At 35.6% G+C, this 16,698-nt stretch overlaps 3 protein-coding genes across 3 annotated transcripts; 1 reads left to right on the top strand and 2 right to left on the bottom strand.

The window, feature by feature from the left end:
* Positions 1-150: 150 nt before the first annotated feature.
* LOC121253994 (beta-glucuronosyltransferase GlcAT14A) lies at positions 151-4,640 on the bottom strand. Its single transcript, XM_041153946.1, has 4 exons — positions 3,674-4,640; positions 1,343-1,418; positions 1,133-1,248; positions 151-1,047 (listed from the first exon to the last, which is right to left on the bottom strand). Exons 1-4 carry the CDS (start codon positions 4,158-4,160, stop codon positions 533-535), a joined length of 1,194 nt encoding a protein of 397 aa, XP_041009880.1. The 5' UTR covers positions 4,161-4,640; the 3' UTR covers positions 151-532.
* Positions 4,641-7,219: 2,579 nt separating this feature from the next.
* LOC121253836 (ELL-associated factor 1) lies at positions 7,220-11,950 on the bottom strand. The gene is made up of 4 exons (XM_041153754.1): positions 11,639-11,950; positions 11,159-11,520; positions 9,977-10,019; positions 7,220-7,965 (listed from the first exon to the last, which is right to left on the bottom strand). Exons 1-4 carry the CDS (start codon positions 11,754-11,756, stop codon positions 7,523-7,525), a joined length of 966 nt encoding a protein of 321 aa, XP_041009688.1. The 5' UTR covers positions 11,757-11,950; the 3' UTR covers positions 7,220-7,522.
* A 2,322-nt stretch (positions 11,951-14,272) lies between these two features.
* LOC121253835 (protein PIN-LIKES 2-like) lies at positions 14,273-16,434 on the top strand. The gene is made up of 2 exons (XM_041153753.1): positions 14,273-14,469; positions 14,869-16,434. The coding sequence occupies exon 2, from the start codon at positions 14,888-14,890 to the stop codon at positions 16,256-16,258; it is 1,371 nt and encodes a 456-aa protein (XP_041009687.1). The 5' UTR covers positions 14,273-14,469; positions 14,869-14,887; the 3' UTR covers positions 16,259-16,434.
* The last annotated feature ends 264 nt before the right edge of the window (positions 16,435-16,698 follow it).

Here is a 16,698-nt window from a genome sequence, read left to right as displayed (position 1 = left end):
TTAGTTTCCTTGATCTTGTTGGTGCCGAAATGGAAAGTTTAGTTTTGGGGCAGCGAACTGCCATCTAATGCAATAGCTGCATCTGCTTTTCTTTTATCATTGTTGAGTTAAGGAGGTTGCTGAGATAGACAGAGAAGGGGGCTCGAACCATGAAAACAATAATTTGGAATTTAACGAATGAAATACTCGGCATTCAAAAGGGTGCAAAATATATATGACAGGACGAACATACAGCAGCAATTGGCAGCACAAAGAAGGAGATTTTCTTATTGATTGAAAGATTTGGTGGCTCTGTGATAAATACTAGTCCCCCCAAGGTACAGTTCAGCCCGAAACCTCAAGTGAATTCACTTGCTTGCCCTCGACCATGTCCTGTTATGGACACTAGTAAAGCCTGCGGACTAGAACTCCCAACAAATTAGGCCGAGTGTCTAAAGAATGTATCTCAACTCGTGCCAGTCTTTCAAACGGGTCACGAATTTCGGATGCAAATGAATTGCATCACATCTCAAAAGATCTCTCTTTAACACATTCATTTGCACTGATTTGTGTGTGAATTCCAGTCATCAAGAAGGTTCGTGATGGACTCTTCAAACTTCTTTGCTTGAGGCCCAGGCTTCAAGACATTGACATCACCCCACTGGGAGCAAGGATCCATCATCCAGCTCCTCCGCCCAGAGCACCAAGCCCCTGGGACAGCTTGATAACGCCCACGCTTTAGAATCTTGGCATCAACCATGTTCAGCACTGGATCATCTTTATGGAATTGTCTTGCAAAAGCAGATCCACTTTGGACCATTTGATCAAAATCAGAGCTATTCAGAAAGAGTGGTTCCATCTTTGGGGGATTATCCCAGATCATATATCTCAAATCACTGTTCACAGTGGTGTTCATAAACTCTGGTGAATTGCAAACGACAGAATGAAAATATCCTTCTTGGGACAAAACCACATTGGTAAAATACATGAGAAGCATTCGGGGTAGGTTATCCCAACCAAGTACACAAAATTCCAGAAAGGATCTGCTCAGAATCACCCATGGGGAACCTGCAAAGTAAGATTGGTGAATAAAGCATACCCATACATGCATTTCATGTGGCAAATATAGCCTATTATGGAGAATAGACTTTGCCTGTGAATACTTTGAAAGCATCTGGTGTTTTCCGATTCTCTGTAGCATGAAAAATTTGACTCCTTCGGGCCAAGTATAAAGCTGGATCGACTACAATAGGCTGAAACCTTTGAGCTCTAAATCAGAAAGTAGACCATCAAGATTCAGATTGGATTAAAAATTAATTCCTTTTCAAGAAGCCATAAAAATTAGTGAGAAGGGTTTGCCTACTCTTTCCATCCAAGGTCACTGGTGTAATCAATGAAATTGGCGTCTCTACTGACAGAAGAAAACACGTGGGACAGGTCTGAAAGTGGATAAACGAAGCCAACATCAGAAACTACGAATGACTATGAAGAAAACAAAAACAACAGAATCAGAATATAGATAAAATACAAATAACAAGGAGGACCCATAGTTATAATATTTCTTTTTAGTATTTTCCATGGGTGGAAGATGAAACTAGAAAGATGAAAAATACCAGCCATGACATTGAGGTTTTAAGGTGTAATTAAATCAATATGCCATGCGTTGCCCAGGCAAGCTTTTGGGGAAAAAAAAAAAAAAAAACCCTCCAATCCCCAAAGAAAAATCCCACCACCAAAAGAAGAAGAAAAAAAAAGGTAAATGTATTTCACTTGGAAGAATCATCTAAAAGAACCCTTCACTTGATCAGGATTCAGGAAGCCGCTGCTATGTGCTATACTTTATTGCTGCCTAGTTTTGAGTTACGCTATACAAACCAGGCATCAAGTTGGTTTGAAATTCTCATTAAGAAAAGACAAAAATTTCAAACCACAAGGGTTTCAGAAAGATCTTGACAGGGTATTAAAATAGATATATGTTGAGGGCTTTGGGATGTGAATAGAGACTTTACACTTCTTCTTATCACTACTGCATTTGAGCAGGTTTGCTATTGATCTTGTGGAATTCCAATATCCAAATAGCCTTGCAACAGTTCCATCCTCAGAAATTTCACTCCAATTCAAAAATTCATTATATCCTATTATATAGACATTCCTTTTTTTTTTTTTTTTTTGAATAAATTATATAGACATTCCTTCTAATAGAATATAACCACCTTAATCTAAAGGTAATTCTTATAACGTGATTGCGCTTTTAAGTTATGAAAGAAATAATTGAATGGCAAAAGGAATGCACTATATAATCTTGGGTTCGATTGAGAAAAATAAGAAAAATAGGATTAGGCCCCGTTTGGATTCGGAAAGTATTTCATCTCATCTCATCTCATCTCATCATTACAACTTTTTCAAATTTCCACACAAAATATAATAAACAATTTAACTTTTTCAAATCTCAAAATAATAATAATATTAAAAAATAATATTCTAACAATATTTTTTTCAACTTTCATCTTTTATCTAAAACCATCTCATCTGATCTCTAAATCCAAACCAGCCCGCGATTTCGTTGAAAACCATGCGCTAGTTCATGTTATTTCAAGAATTAATCCCCTAGAGAACTGAGTCTAGGGGATTAATAAATGTGTTTTAATCCCAAAATATAACTTAACCCTGGTAACAATAAATGTGTTTTAAAATTCACATCCTTGAGTACCCACGAAGTTTGTAAGCAACATTTCTGCAGAAACCTATGCAGATGCTCAATTCCAACTTGAAGGGCACCTCACATTCAATAAATTTATGCAGAAGACAACTAAGAAAAGTCAAAGCATCAACCTTAATGGTTTTAGCAAATAGCAACTTGTTTATACCGATCAATAAATGCACTCATCTCAGCATGAAGGATTGGTGCAAAAAGAATTCCGAAGAGGGAATTGATTATAGCATATGCTAGCACAATTACATACAGACCAATTATGACCGACCGAAAAAAAAAAAAAAAGACATACAGACTAATGATGGGATCTGGAGAAAAAGTGTTGTTCACAGTAGTAAAAGGTTAGGAGAAGCACTCGCATACCCATTTAAAAAGGAAAAAAAGGAAAAGAAACCTGAATTAAAACCTCATGCATCTACCGACCCAATCCAACCTGATCACAACTGAATCTGAAATCCAAAAAACACACTCAAGACCTTTAACAACTTATGCCTCAAGTTTCAAAAATACTGTCCAGATCGGAAACAATCTGAGTTTCAAGAACATGAAATGAAAAAAAATCTTGAACACAGTTTTTGAATATCTATTATGGTCCCTAGGGACTCAATATGGCCTATATGAATGCGCTTGTACAGAAATTTCTTCTTAGGCAGGATTAAAATTTTAAAGTGTTTTCTCTAATTATGAATTCATTCAAGAACCAAAATCAAATCTTAGACTTTCCTGACCAGTTCCAATACAACTTAATCATCGTGTTTTAAAGATTCCAACATGCTAATTTTCCAAAAAGATTGGGGGATATATAGCATCAAATGAGAAAAATTGCCAAATGTTTCTAAAATTAGAATTGTCCAATAATTTCGAGACCTGAATCCTCTTATTAATTACCGAACACAAAAAGTTATGACCAATCCACCATATCCAAAAGAAATTAACACAGAAAAACTTCATAACCGAAAAGCAATTACCGAAGTGGCATACCATCCTGAGTAAGAAGAGGGTAATCCATCGCGCTCAAAGTAATAAACCAATTCCACCCACCATCCATTCTCAACAGTATCGCCGCGGCGCGAAGCGTGGAAGCGATATTCGAGGAGCCCATGTAGGTAAGACGATCGGGCTTGCCCACCACGTCCACATTTCCGAAAGCCCGAATCGCTGGCACGGACCTGACAGACGCGGCCAGTCGGCGTCTCTCCTCGTCGGAGGCCTCCACCGCGAGGTGCAAGAGGTACCGGTTGCGCGGGTGGTAGACGGATAGCAAGAGGCGGAGGATCCGGTTCCCGTCTCCGCGGCCGCCAGAGATGTAGTAGGCGAAGGCGGGCGGATAGTGCGCACCGTGGTGTACGATAGAAGGGAAGGGCTTTGGGGAGCTGAAGGAAGAGACAGAAGTGAGCAATAAGAGAAGGAGAACAGAGAACAATGCGGCAGCAAAGAGCGTGAATAGCCATCTCTTCTCAGCTCCCATAACGCTGCTTCTCTTGTTGTCACTGTCGGTGCTGGGTTTTCTTCTTTTAGCAGGGCCGTCAGCTCTAGGGAAGAGTCAAAACAAGGATTTGGCGAGGTGGGTGTGGCTGAATTTGAGTTTTAAGGGAGTTTGGTGAAGTGGGTCACCGAGGATCTTGGTTTCTGTGGATTTGGAGTTTCCGGAACGTTAGATCAGAAACTGTCTAATCTTCTCTCCGAAGGTAATTACTTTCTCTCTCCCCATCTCTTTCTCTTCGAATCTTTTCGTTAACCTTTTCTTCTACAGATTTTATCCTATCACCAAGTGACAGACATTAGGGTTGGGATTTTCAGGTCAGATTTGTGGTGCTGGAAAGAAAATGGAGTTCATTCATTCTCCATTGATCTTCGTGTACTGATTCGGTCTGATTTCTGTAAAAAGAAAGATCAATGGGAGAGTGTGAATTACTCCATTTTACTTGCATTAGTAAAGTATATAAACAGTTCTCGATCAAATGCTTTGAATGATCTCCGCCAATGCGAGTGCTGGAAATATTAATTTTGTAAGTGGAAACAAGGATTTGCATTATTAAAATTAAAATTTTAATAACTTCATGAACATTTATGTCCCTTGTCTTATATTCTATTTTGGGAGTATTAATTTGGCAAATAATAAAAATTATATTTTGGGAGTAATAATATATGTCGGGCGGTGCCGCTCAAACTGACCGCTAGTCAGTTTTGTAAATTTTTTTTTATTTCTTTTTTATTTTTTTATTTATATTTTTTAAATATTTTTAAAAATAAAAAAATACATCAATACATTTAAAATTATTTCTTTAATCGCTAAACAAAAAATTTACCCGAGCACTACATTTGAGCTGAATACTTAAGGAGGCAAAATAGATTTTCTCATATATATAAGTATTAGAGGCAACCGAAAGAATTAAAATAAAATTAAAACTAAAATGGAAAAGATGGTGATATAAAACTGAAATAGAAAATAGGATGAGAAAACAATTTTTCGAAATTGAATGTTTGTTATCTTCAAAAGATTAAATACAAAAAAAAAAAAGTCAAAATTCAGATGACATGAATTATAATAAGTGGAACTTAAATGAAAATCGGATAAGATAAATTATGAAATTGAAATATTTTGATAAGATAAATCTCTAAATTAAATATCTTGATTATAATACTAATCTATTCTATATGAAAAATTTTATTTTAGGCCTGTTTGGGATTGCATTAGAAGTCTTAAAAAATGTTTAAATAATCTTAACAAAACGCTTATGTGATAACATACCTTTTTTTTTTTTGTGATACATTTGGGAGAGGGAGTTTCGAACTACAGTCTTCCGTTTTGGAGGCTAAGGGTTATGTCAAACAAGACACAAGCCTTTGACATATGATAATATACTTAATAAAGCGCTTGTGTAACATAATTTGATTAGAAATATAAATATTCAAATTGAAATTTTACAAATCAAATCTTATAAGACAAGTGATGAATATGGTGTGTTTTACGCGGGCTTGCAAATAGAAAAACTCAATCAAGATACTCATTTTGGCTTTTATCTCTAATACTAACCTTTAATTCACTTCCTCTTGGCAACATCGAATTTATATGTGTATATAACTTCAAATATATATATTATATATGCATATAAGAGGATTTATGCATATATAAGATAATAATTAGAACGGAATAATTTCCTATTTATGATAATCACCTTTGTTAACACTGTTTGACTATACAAGACCATGTTGTGGAAAAATATAGCATTAATTTATGATTTATTAATTAAGGTGATGCAATATAATTTATTATAAATCAGATGTGTTTATTTATCTGTTATAATTTAGCAAGCTATGTGACAATAAAAACTAAATAGTTTTTAAAAAAAACTTTAAGAGTGCGTTTGGTTACTAAACTCACCCTAATTCATCTCAATTCATCATTACAATTTTTTAAAATCCTAACACAAAATATAATAAACAATTCAACTTTTTCAAATTTCAAAATAATAATAATATTAAAAAATAATATTCTAACAATATTTTATCATTACAATTCAATTCAACTCAACTTATTTCAACATCCAGACACACCCTAAAAATTAAAAAAAGAAAAAAAACACCAAAAGAATTCAAATATCTTGAATATTTGTGTATGTTGGGCAATAGGCCAGCCACGAGAGAGGAAAAGATGTTTTTGAAGTGTATTATTGTACAGTCAAATAATAAATAAATAATAAAGGCGTGAAAGCTATGGTATTTTGTTAGCAGCTTAGAGGGTCAAGTCGTCTGGAAACCATCAAAATCAGGGAGGTTTATTAGTCAAATAAGGTCGGCAAGACCTTATTTAGTGCTTAAAATTCCCAATTATAATTTTTCAATCCAATATTAATTAATATATGGGAAAATCATAATTCTCTGAGTCAAATTACATGGTTTTTTTTTTCCCCACTAGGCAACTCATCGCTGTCATACTTATTTCTCTATTATAACAGTTCAAAAAAAAAAAAAAAAAAAAACTCCTAAATGGAAGACAGGAAGCCGCACTTGAAAAAAAAAAAAAAAAATCGTATGCCGATAAAAAATTGAAAATAAACAAGCATGTGGTATACCTTCTTTTGATTTTCTTTTAAATGGTGTACTAAATATATTGAGAAATAATAGTTACAGTTATGAGTGTACAAGCGCCGTGCAATCACTTTAAAAAAAAATAAATACGAAATTCACATGAAAAAAATTAATTTTTTAATAATAGATCTCACTATTTTTTAAAACGACTACACTACGCTTGCGTACTCTATAACTGCATGTAGCATTACTCAAATATATTATGTGAAATTTATTAAGAGCAAAAAATGGGAGCAACATAGGAGAGAGAATGTATTGCACTTGATAAATGATTGGAAGTTATCAAACTTGATCATAATTGATAAGAACTAACACTTTTATCACACAACAAAAAGACCAACACTTTTCTCAAAGGTAGGTGGTGCATTCCCTCCAGATTCAGTCAAACTCCAGAGATTGGGAAGATAAATACTGAGTGAAAGAGAAGATGATAAATGATCTAAAAGAGTTTCATGTTGTTCATGAGAATATACCCATTATTACATTTTCCAAAAGTGGCATGGTAACAGATAGGGTAACTTAATAAAATCTCTCATAAACACTACAGCATGTAAGACGATCCATGCCAATGTAAACCCCATCGGTACGACAAAAGGAAGGTAAACAAAATGCCTCCCTCAAAACCAGGATGGCTTGTTTTTAGTTTGCAAGCAAGCCATGCTTCTTTTGGTTTCATATAGATTCTGTATTTTCTGTCTTCAACTGCTTTATCCTCAGGTTTAAGGTAGTTTGCCAATGTTATATAGAGGTAACCTCATCTTCATCACTGCGTTCACTGTCACTGCTGCTACTGCTGCTGCTGCCACTTCCACTCCCGCTACTTCTGCTTCCACTCCCGCTACTACTATAACTAGAAGCATGCTTCTCCCTCTCTTCGGCATTCACCTGGGCTCTAAGTGCTTCTGCAGCATTGGGCCCCTTGTCCACCTCATCATCACTATCATCTACATCAGCAATCTCCTCGTCAGACTCATTGTGATGTGGTACATTGATATCAACTGCAACGTTGTCTTTTTCTTCAGTAACAGGTTCATCTTCAGGGGTTCCACTACCAAAAAGATCATCAATATCTATATCTTGATGTTCCTCAACTTCATCATTCTTAGGGGCTGGTGAAGCCATGGAGACGTTTGGGGGATCAGATGGATAATCAGCAATCCGTTTACCCGCATGTTTTGCACCTGCCACGACATAAATATTGCATTCATTTTACGAGGCAACATGGCATAGAAGAAAAAGGAAAAAAGAATCCAGCGAAGTGCCCCAGTTCTCTCATAAGGTATTAAATAAATTAATCAATCAAATCATTCACAGAGAAATGAGGAGAAGCTCAAAATATCATGGAGGACAGAATGCCTTAAAAATATTTGTCCTTTGACCTTTGAAGAAAACAGGCAACAGGCAGCCAGTATGCGGCTGTTTAATTGTCTCGACATTAGACAAGAATTCAAGATGGTTAAGAATATAGGCACCTGATACCTGACTTACTACTAAAGACTGGTGAAACGCAAGCACTATAAGCTTCCTATAAGAAGCTGATCACTTGTAACTGAACTTACATGTGACAAAATATTTAGACAACCATTACAAACTATCATCTGTGGTCTTGACATGTGTTGTACACTCTCATGCAGGGCCGAAGCTAGAAATCTAATTTAGGGGGGCCAAGGCACATGTAAAAATTTATATATAAATTATGACATAACTCCATATATATATATATATATATATATATATATATAATACATGTTGTCTGAGTACAAGTTTGAATCCATAAAAAAAATAAAATATAATGAATTGTGCTAATTGAACTCATCGCTCTTTCATTAAATAAAACTCATCAATTATGGCATCCGTCCTAAATCTTTCAGCAATTTCCTTCTCAATATATACTACTAAATAATTTTCAAGAAAGTCATCCTCCATTTTGTTTCGAAACCTTGTCTTAACAATGTTAATAGCTGAAAAGCTTGATCAGTAGTTGCCGTTGAAACTTGAAGTGTCAAGACAAGTTGAATCAATTTGTCAACCAGATAATAAACCTTGGTCATTTCAGTAGTTTTCAATACCAGACATAAATCAGAAATTGTGGAGAAGTCCTGTAGATCTGGATGATAAGGAACATTGTGCTTGTAATATTGTAGCTAAAATTTTAGTTGATATTTTTCGTGTTCAGTAAAATCTTCTGAAACATCTCTACAAGACCACATATATTGTCAACATTAAATGATTGATAAGTATCTTCATGTTCATGATTGCTTTATTTTTTTACTCTTATTTTTTTTAAAAAAATACATGATTTGCTTTATTGAATTTGGGGCAAGGCAACTGACAATCAAATTTGGAGGGTCAACTTTTATTTTTAACTTCTTTAGTAATCCCATATTTTTTTAAAAAACAATTTTTTGGGGAACTTGCACCCCCCCCCCCCCCCGCCCCCCAGCGGCTCCCGGTCCCTGCTCTCATATACTAGATAATTTTTTTTAGAAGTACCATTGACAATAGAAATCACATTAAATAAAAAAACCAGAAGTTATGGACCCCAATCTAAGATTTATGAGCGAAATATCTTTTAAGAATCTTTTAAGGACAGAAAGTCTTTCAGATAAGATAACATTAGATTAATTTATTTATTTTTGGCCTGAAAGAAGTTAGTATGTTTAATAGACAGTCGTGTACCATTTTAAGCCTATAGAGAGCATTACACCTAACATTCAGTGAATAGGCTGTCCAATCCAATATCATGGCAAAAATGCTACCCTCGGTTAGGCAAGGGAGGCAAAGTAAACAAAGGCTGAGGTGCATACCTGTTAATAAACCGATTCTGAATTTCAAAAAAAAAATGTAATGTTTGACAGTGCTTATAGGAGACGATAACAATATGAGCATACAGATGGATAAAAGCAACAGCATCATATGAAATATATAAAAAATAACATAAAGGTTGGTCCAATAGTTAACACCTGAAAGGTGGCTAGGACAGAAAAGCTTTTTTTTATTGGTAAATGATGGAAAAACTATCTTCCAAATCCCCAGGGACAGTCAGAATAGTAGGTTATTTTCAGAATCTAACCAACACAAGTGCGCTGATATATTTTCAATCTATCAACTTATTGCTGCATCAGGAAATATATACTTTTTTATAAGCATCAGAATATATAATGGAAACCTATATAAGCATATTACAGATACCTGGATTCTCTGGCTTGCCAATATCAATTCGTTCCACCTCAACCTGTACAAATCCAGAGCACATAAGAGCCAAAAATATCAAACGGAGGAATGGTCGATCAACAATTCCAATTCCTTTTTATTTCCTTTTTAGAACTAAAGCAGAGACAAACTAGACGAACAAAAACTCCAATGATTCACAAGGTTTGATTAAGAGTGAAAAATACGCAAAGTGTCAGTATCTTAAAACTAAGGTCATTAGTTGATTCACAAAAGTTCCATTTAATGTATGTCTACTTAAAACATATCTCCTAGTATCAAGATTCCAAAGATATATGAATAGATAACCAAGGCCATTTGCTTTTTCTCTCAAAATTTTGGAGTTACCTCTAATTTATCTTTCCACAAGAACTTGAATTCAATAGGGCTTAGCAAGTATAAGCCAATGGCCTAAACAACTTAGACTTTCTCATTTTGCTTCAGGAGACAATCGGATAAGAATTTATGGGGACCAAACAGGTATTTTTGATAATCGAATGTGCTATAGCCTCGATGTACTACGATGGGGTTTCCAATTTACAACTTCAGAAATGATATGCCAAATGTATCATTCAAAAAATGATTATCAATGATACATTTTTTCCCTCAAGGTTTTATAATGTTACATATGTTCTAGACTATTCAACTCAAGCTTGACCCATCAAGGTATTAATCCTAAGAAGTTAAAAATGTTGACTAAACTAACATGAGAATTATTGTCTTTCTTGATCTGAATATGACCTAAACGTAAGATTAAGGAACTTATCAGAATCAACACATCATCACGAGTCATTTACACCGTGAACAAAAACTTCATGGATTTCTTTCATCCTTGGATAAAGTGCTCACAAATTAAAGTTTTTCACAGTGATTACATTGCTTTCTACTATTAACCAAATGCCAGTAGATAAAACTATGACTATCTGCTTCATCTAGAGTTCCCTAATTACATTTATTTGGATTCAAATCCAGAAGTGAAAACAATAACAACCTCCAAACAAGCATTTTAACGTCTGAGAATTCCATAAGATAACAAGTTTACAATTATATATTTGCAAAATGCAATGCTTCAATCCTCTATGTATATCGAAGCAAACATTACTTATAAAAAAAAAAAATGTATATCGAAGCAAACCCATTTCAACCAATAATTAAAAAACTCACCGGTACAGAGTGAGATGTGCTTCTACTAAAATTTGCTGGCTTTGAAGCCTTCCCAACCGGAGATAACCTCGGTTCAGGAACCGACTGCGCGGACACGCTGGAAGAGCCAGCAGCCGCGGATTCACCGGGCTGCCTAAGGTGCCGGAGCTTATTAACGGCCCGATGAAGCCGTTCCAATCGGAAAGTCTGGCCATCGAAGAACAGAACGGCGTCGTGTTCCTTGTACTCCTCACTGCTTCCCTCGAAAGTGACTTTGGGTTTTCCCAATTGATTGTTCTGGAATTCCACAGAAACCCTATTTTCCTTGGTCTTGTGCAGCGATCCTGGCTTCTTCTTATCGATCGAAGCCGGTTTGAATTCATCTGCAACAATATCAAAATAAAAAAGTTTTTATTTCTTATTGATTTTGTCGCACTTTCTCGGGGAACCAAACAGTACATTAGAGCCACAAAATCTATATAAATTTTTTTATAAACTTACATCGGAAGGTGCAGTATTTGTTGGAGGAATCAGTTTTGAAGGAGGAGCCTAGGGTTAGATTGTACCAGCGATCGGACTGAGGAGCGGTCTTGGGCTCTTCTTTGGAGTTTTTCGCCATTTTGTTGAAAGTTCGGAAGCCAGGAGGAAAGCCCAGGTGGGAAGCACCTTGGGATTACATGGCAAGATCTGCGTATGGTTTAGGTTGGGGAGGAGCCGAGCTCAAACCGAAGAAGAAAGAGGAGAAGAAGAAAGGGATGGATTTCCGGACTGAGACACGGAAACCAACGTTTAGTGGGCCATTGAAAATTCTAAGAACTATTAAATTTAAAGTCATGCGAAGTATACAATGAGGGAATTGCCTTTAACTTACAAGTAATGCTACGGATCCGTAGCACACCCTATGTAGAAGTGGGTTTGAATGATGGTGTGTTTGGGTAAGTGAGATTACTTGAGATATTCTCACTATTATTTTTTATTTTATTATTATTATTTATTTATTTATTTATTATTTATTATTTTTTACTTATTTTTTAATTTTTTAATATTACTTTTTCATTACTTTTTTAGAAAAATCTAAAGGCAAGCGGTTTGTGCACCCATGTGCACCAAAGTGCTGACATGTAATGGATTTATTAATAAAACGGTTCGTTTCATTTCACTTCTCCGCGTTTCTTCTCCTCTCTCTCTTTCTCTCTCCATACTCTGATTTGAATGCCTTGATTGAAGAGCTGAGCTCGTATGCCATTGTTGGCGGTGAAGCTACCAAGAAGAACTAATTTAGTTTTTCACTTTGTGCTTGTTGCAACTGAGACACTAACGAGAAGATCTAAGAGCCGGCTGATCTCCAATCCCAACTCAAACTCCTCTCCGGCGGCCACTCAACCCAGTTGGTGTGCAGAAGACGGAAATGCTTTCCTTTCGTGAGACAGAGGCCCCTATCTTGCAAAAGTTCCTCCTTTTTTGTCAAATCTCGACTCTTAAAGCCCATAAATCAAGCCCCAAGAGACCATAAAAGACCTCAGTATAATCCCCTCCCCAAGCTTACCGATCTGCTTGTCCTAATACAAATCCCTTCCCCAAGTAGACCATAAAAGACATGCAGTATAATCCCTGGAAGCATATCGATTTGAGAGAGAGTATGACAGCGTTAACATAACCTTGGGCCACTTGTAAAACTAAAACCAAAACCCCATATCAGTAAAATCTTTCTCAAATAAAATTGATTGAAAAAATATTTTTATGAATCCAACTTATAACTTGAATTTTTTTATTTTTTGCCTGGTTGGATGCAGTGTGGCTGAACCATGCATCATAGATAGACCCACCATGCTAGAGAAAAATCCCACTCGTCTGCCACATATTCCTCTCTGTCATCACGTTAAGTCAAATTGAAGCTTAAGATCATGACCTCATCTGCTTGTTTATAAGGTAACATTTCTTACAGATGAGAGTGGGAACTGGGAATCGATCACGCTCAGTCAAGTTTTCATTTTTGTTTTTTTCATTTTTCCAAGATAAGTGTCGGTAGCTTTCCCTTTCGTTTTTGTCAACTTCACCTGAATCATGTTTTGCTCATTTTCTCATTTTTTTTAATACAACTGATAACAGTTTTAAAATATTAAGTGGTACGCGGGTTGGCGCACCAACCCGTTTGTACCTAGCAGAATTGTTACTTTTTTATTATTATTTATAAATATTTTTAACATTTTTCAGATATTCTTACTATCCAAATCAAGTCTAAAAAAAAAGTGAGTTTTATTGAGGGTGTTTTTAGTCATTTTATCATGTTGTGTTTTAGATAATCCCAAACAGTAAGCTGATGCAATATTTTTTGTTAACTTATTTCCCTTTTTAAGAATATAATAAGTTTAAATACTATTTCAATTTAATAATATTTTTCTTTTATCAGTAAATATTATTTGATAATAGTACATCAACCTAATAAAATATAAAATATAATTTTTTATTATTGATATATTGATCATCAATATATCTCTTATGTTAATCATATAAAAATAAATTATTAGTTATAGGTTAGTTGAAACAAAAACTATTAAGCTAAATGTCAAATAATATTTTAAAACGAAAACTCAATTATAAATTTAAAAATATTTTTAAATAAGGTTTAAATAAAAATTATAATTTTTTTCTTCAAATATTATATTATTAAAATCACTTTCATAATCACAAATGTTTAGCAATATGTTATATTATAATAAATTAAGAATATCATATACTTCTAATTTAAAATTATCTCATAATTACCTTTTGGTGATGAGTTGAATGAGCCACCATTTTTTATTTTTTGGTGTTTTTCTATATTTAAATATTTCTAATTGATTAAATTTTTAGTGTTTAATTTACGGGAGGGTAATTTATCCAAAATACCAAATAATTATCCAAAAAAATGTGACACGCGTCCTACATACGCAAATAATGGGCCCAAGGTCGTGCTGAAGCCCAAGATAAATAAGACCAAATCGGCCCAAAGTTACAGAGATAATGGGCTTTCTATTTTGTTAGATGAGATTCTTGGTTAGAGCGGCATTTCCCGATGGTATTCACTATTAAGCCCAATGCATTTACGGCGAAATTCTTCGCAGCCCCTTTTTTGGTGGAGGCGCGGTTTGTGGGACCAACTATATGATTTTCTGGAAGGAAAGATAATATTTACTTGTTGGGATTTGAGAGAGAGGTCTTTGATTCTTTCCTGTGGGACTGTCTTCGGCTTCAGTACTTTGTATCGGAACCTCATGAATCTTCTCTCTGCAACTCAAGTGTTTGGCCACAAGCTTACTTAGGCCTCTCGGGTTATCGCTCTTTCATGTTCTGTAAGATCTCCTCCTTTTGCCTCTTGTCTAGTTCATGCAAATTAGTTTTTGATGTTTTTGTTGAGTGCTTGAAACACTTGATATTCTCGTGGATTTTCTTCTAGTTAAATTGAAAAAATCTGCAATACTTTTTCTATTACTACTTTTTGGTGTGGAGAAACAAACCCATGTTTCATTTATTATAGTGTTTGTTACGGTTCGTGTCATCCTATGTATGTTGGATTTCTTTGATTTGGGGTAGTCTGTGATGATATTGTCAGTGGTAATATTATTAATTCATCTGCAATTCTTGATAGTCTGCCAAGTCAAAGCCTGTGACTTAATCTTGGTTGTGTGATAATCTTGATTGTCTTGAATTCATTTGATTTTTTGTCAATTTTTTGTTTGATCTATTTGCAGAAAGAATTGTTGGTTATTGATGCAAACGGAAAAAATGTCGCGTTACTTGACTGAGCTATATCAAAATAACATGAAGTCTAGTGGTGAAGATTTGCTAACTGCAATAATCCCTTTGATGAAGCTCCTTTCCCTCACGGCTATCGGTCTGGTTCTTGCCCACCCAAAAACCCATATAATCCCGAGAGCGACATTTAAGCTCCTCAGCAAGCTTGTTTTTGCTCTGTTCTTGCCGTGCCTAATCTTTACCGAACTTGGTGAAAGGACTACACTTGAGAACTTTGCTCAGTGGTGGTTTATACCCATTAATGTGTTGATCAGTACGGCTATTGGTTGCTTCCTTGGGTACTTAGTCGTGATTATTTGCCGCCCACCTCCACAGTTTAAAAGATTCACCATTATCATGACTGCATTTGGTAATACCGGAAATCTCCCTCTTGCTATTGTCGGATCTGTTTGTCACACTGCAGATAACCCATTTGGACCCCATTGTCATTCTAGAGGGGTGGCTTATGTCTCTTTTTCTTCCTGGGTTTCTGTGATTCTTGCTTATACACTTGTGTATCACATGATGGAGCCTCCGTTGGAGTATTATGAGATTATTGAAGAAGGGGTTGAGCTTGAGGAAGAGCAAGCAGTTAATGATGCCAGTAGGCCTCTCCTTGTAGAGGCTGAATGGCCGGGTATTGAGGATAAAGAAACTGAGCATTCCAAGACACCCTTTATTGCTAGAATTTTCCAAAGCATATCAAATGTTTCAGAGTCTTCTTTTCCTGATATCGAGGTTTCGGGAGAAGGTGGTGCAAACATCCCCAGGTCCATTAGATGTTTGGCTGAGCCTAAAGTCTTCAGGAGGATCAGAATTGTTGCCGAGCAAATGCCAATACAGCACATACTTCAACCCCCAATGATTGCTTCTTTGTTAGCTATCATCATTGGCACAGTGCCTCAGCTAAAGGCTTTTTTCTTTGGATATGATGCTCCACTATCTTTTGTCACAGACAGTTTAGAGATTTTAGGTGGTGCAATGGTGCCTTCTGTGATGCTTATGCTTGGAGGTATGCTTGCAGAGGGACCAATAGATTCTACACTTGGGCTTCGAACGACAATTGGTATAAGCATTGCAAGGCTCTTAGTGCTTCCCGTGCTTGGAATCGGTATAGTAGCGTTATCTGACAAGATGAATCTTCTGGTCCAGGGTGATGCAATGTACAGATTTGTTCTTTTGTTGCAGTACACAATGCCAAGTGCCATTTTGTTGGGAGCAATTGCCAACTTGAGGGGATATGCGGTTGGTGAGGCTTCAGCACTTCTCTTCTGGCAGCATGTGTTTGCCCTCCTCTCTCTTTCATTGTATATTGTGATTTATTTCAAAATAATCTCATATGTTTGAGGTTTGTATGATATTCTATTGCCTTGAAGCCCTTGAATTATTGATTAGTGTAAATGTCATTATCGTTACCTCTCTCCATTGCAGTATATTAAGATTTACTTGTCTATTTGCTCTATGGTGCTCTACTGGTGGTGGAGGTGATTGATGGTTATATTATGACGGTTGATTTTGCTGAATGATTCTATATGGTTCTTCTTGTTTATTGAATGCATCAGTGGAAGTTACTGACGGTTATATTATAAACTGTTTTGTGTGAATAAGACTTGAATATTGATCTAGTAGGCAGATTTAAGCACCAAAAACCATTTCCAAAAACCATTTGAAAAATGAATACTGGGGCTGAGTTTCTAAGTTTCGAACATGCTATCCTACTTTGAATGTCTTTCTGTCAATTCAGACAATTTGGTTTTCTTGATGTACGGTTGTAAAAGTTCGGTTGA

This window comes from Juglans microcarpa x Juglans regia, chromosome 3D (genome assembly GCF_004785595.1).
Source record: "Juglans microcarpa x Juglans regia isolate MS1-56 chromosome 3D, Jm3101_v1.0, whole genome shotgun sequence".
Classification (NCBI taxonomy): domain Eukaryota; kingdom Viridiplantae; phylum Streptophyta; class Magnoliopsida; order Fagales; family Juglandaceae; genus Juglans; species Juglans microcarpa x Juglans regia.
Note: the sequence above shows the minus strand (reverse complement) of the source record. Positions and strands in the feature narration are given on the sequence as shown.

Excerpts from the sequence above, each read along its gene's own strand:
- LOC121253836 (XM_041153754.1), bottom strand. The coding sequence starts at position 11,756 with ATGGCGAAAAACTCCAAAGAAGAGCCCAAGACCGCTCCTCAGTCCGAT. Across the intron at positions 11,521-11,638 it reads CAAATACTGCACCTTCCGAT|ATGAATTCAAACCGGCTTCG; the intron begins GTAAGTTTATAA and ends ATATTGTTGCAG. Across the intron at positions 10,020-11,158 it reads GCACATCTCACTCTGTACCG|GTTGAGGTGGAACGAATTGA; the intron begins GTGAGTTTTTTA and ends GGATTTGTACAG.
- LOC121253835 (XM_041153753.1), top strand. The coding sequence starts at position 14,888 with ATGCAAACGGAAAAAATGTCGCGTTACTTGACTGAGCTATATCAAAAT.
- LOC121253994 (XM_041153946.1), bottom strand. The coding sequence starts at position 4,160 with ATGGGAGCTGAGAAGAGATGGCTATTCACGCTCTTTGCTGCCGCATTG. Across the intron at positions 1,249-1,342 it reads AGTGACCTTGGATGGAAAGA|AGCTCAAAGGTTTCAGCCTA; the intron begins GTAGGCAAACCC and ends TTTCTGATTTAG. Across the intron at positions 1,048-1,132 it reads TGCTTTCAAAGTATTCACAG|GTTCCCCATGGGTGATTCTG; the intron begins GCAAAGTCTATT and ends CTTACTTTGCAG.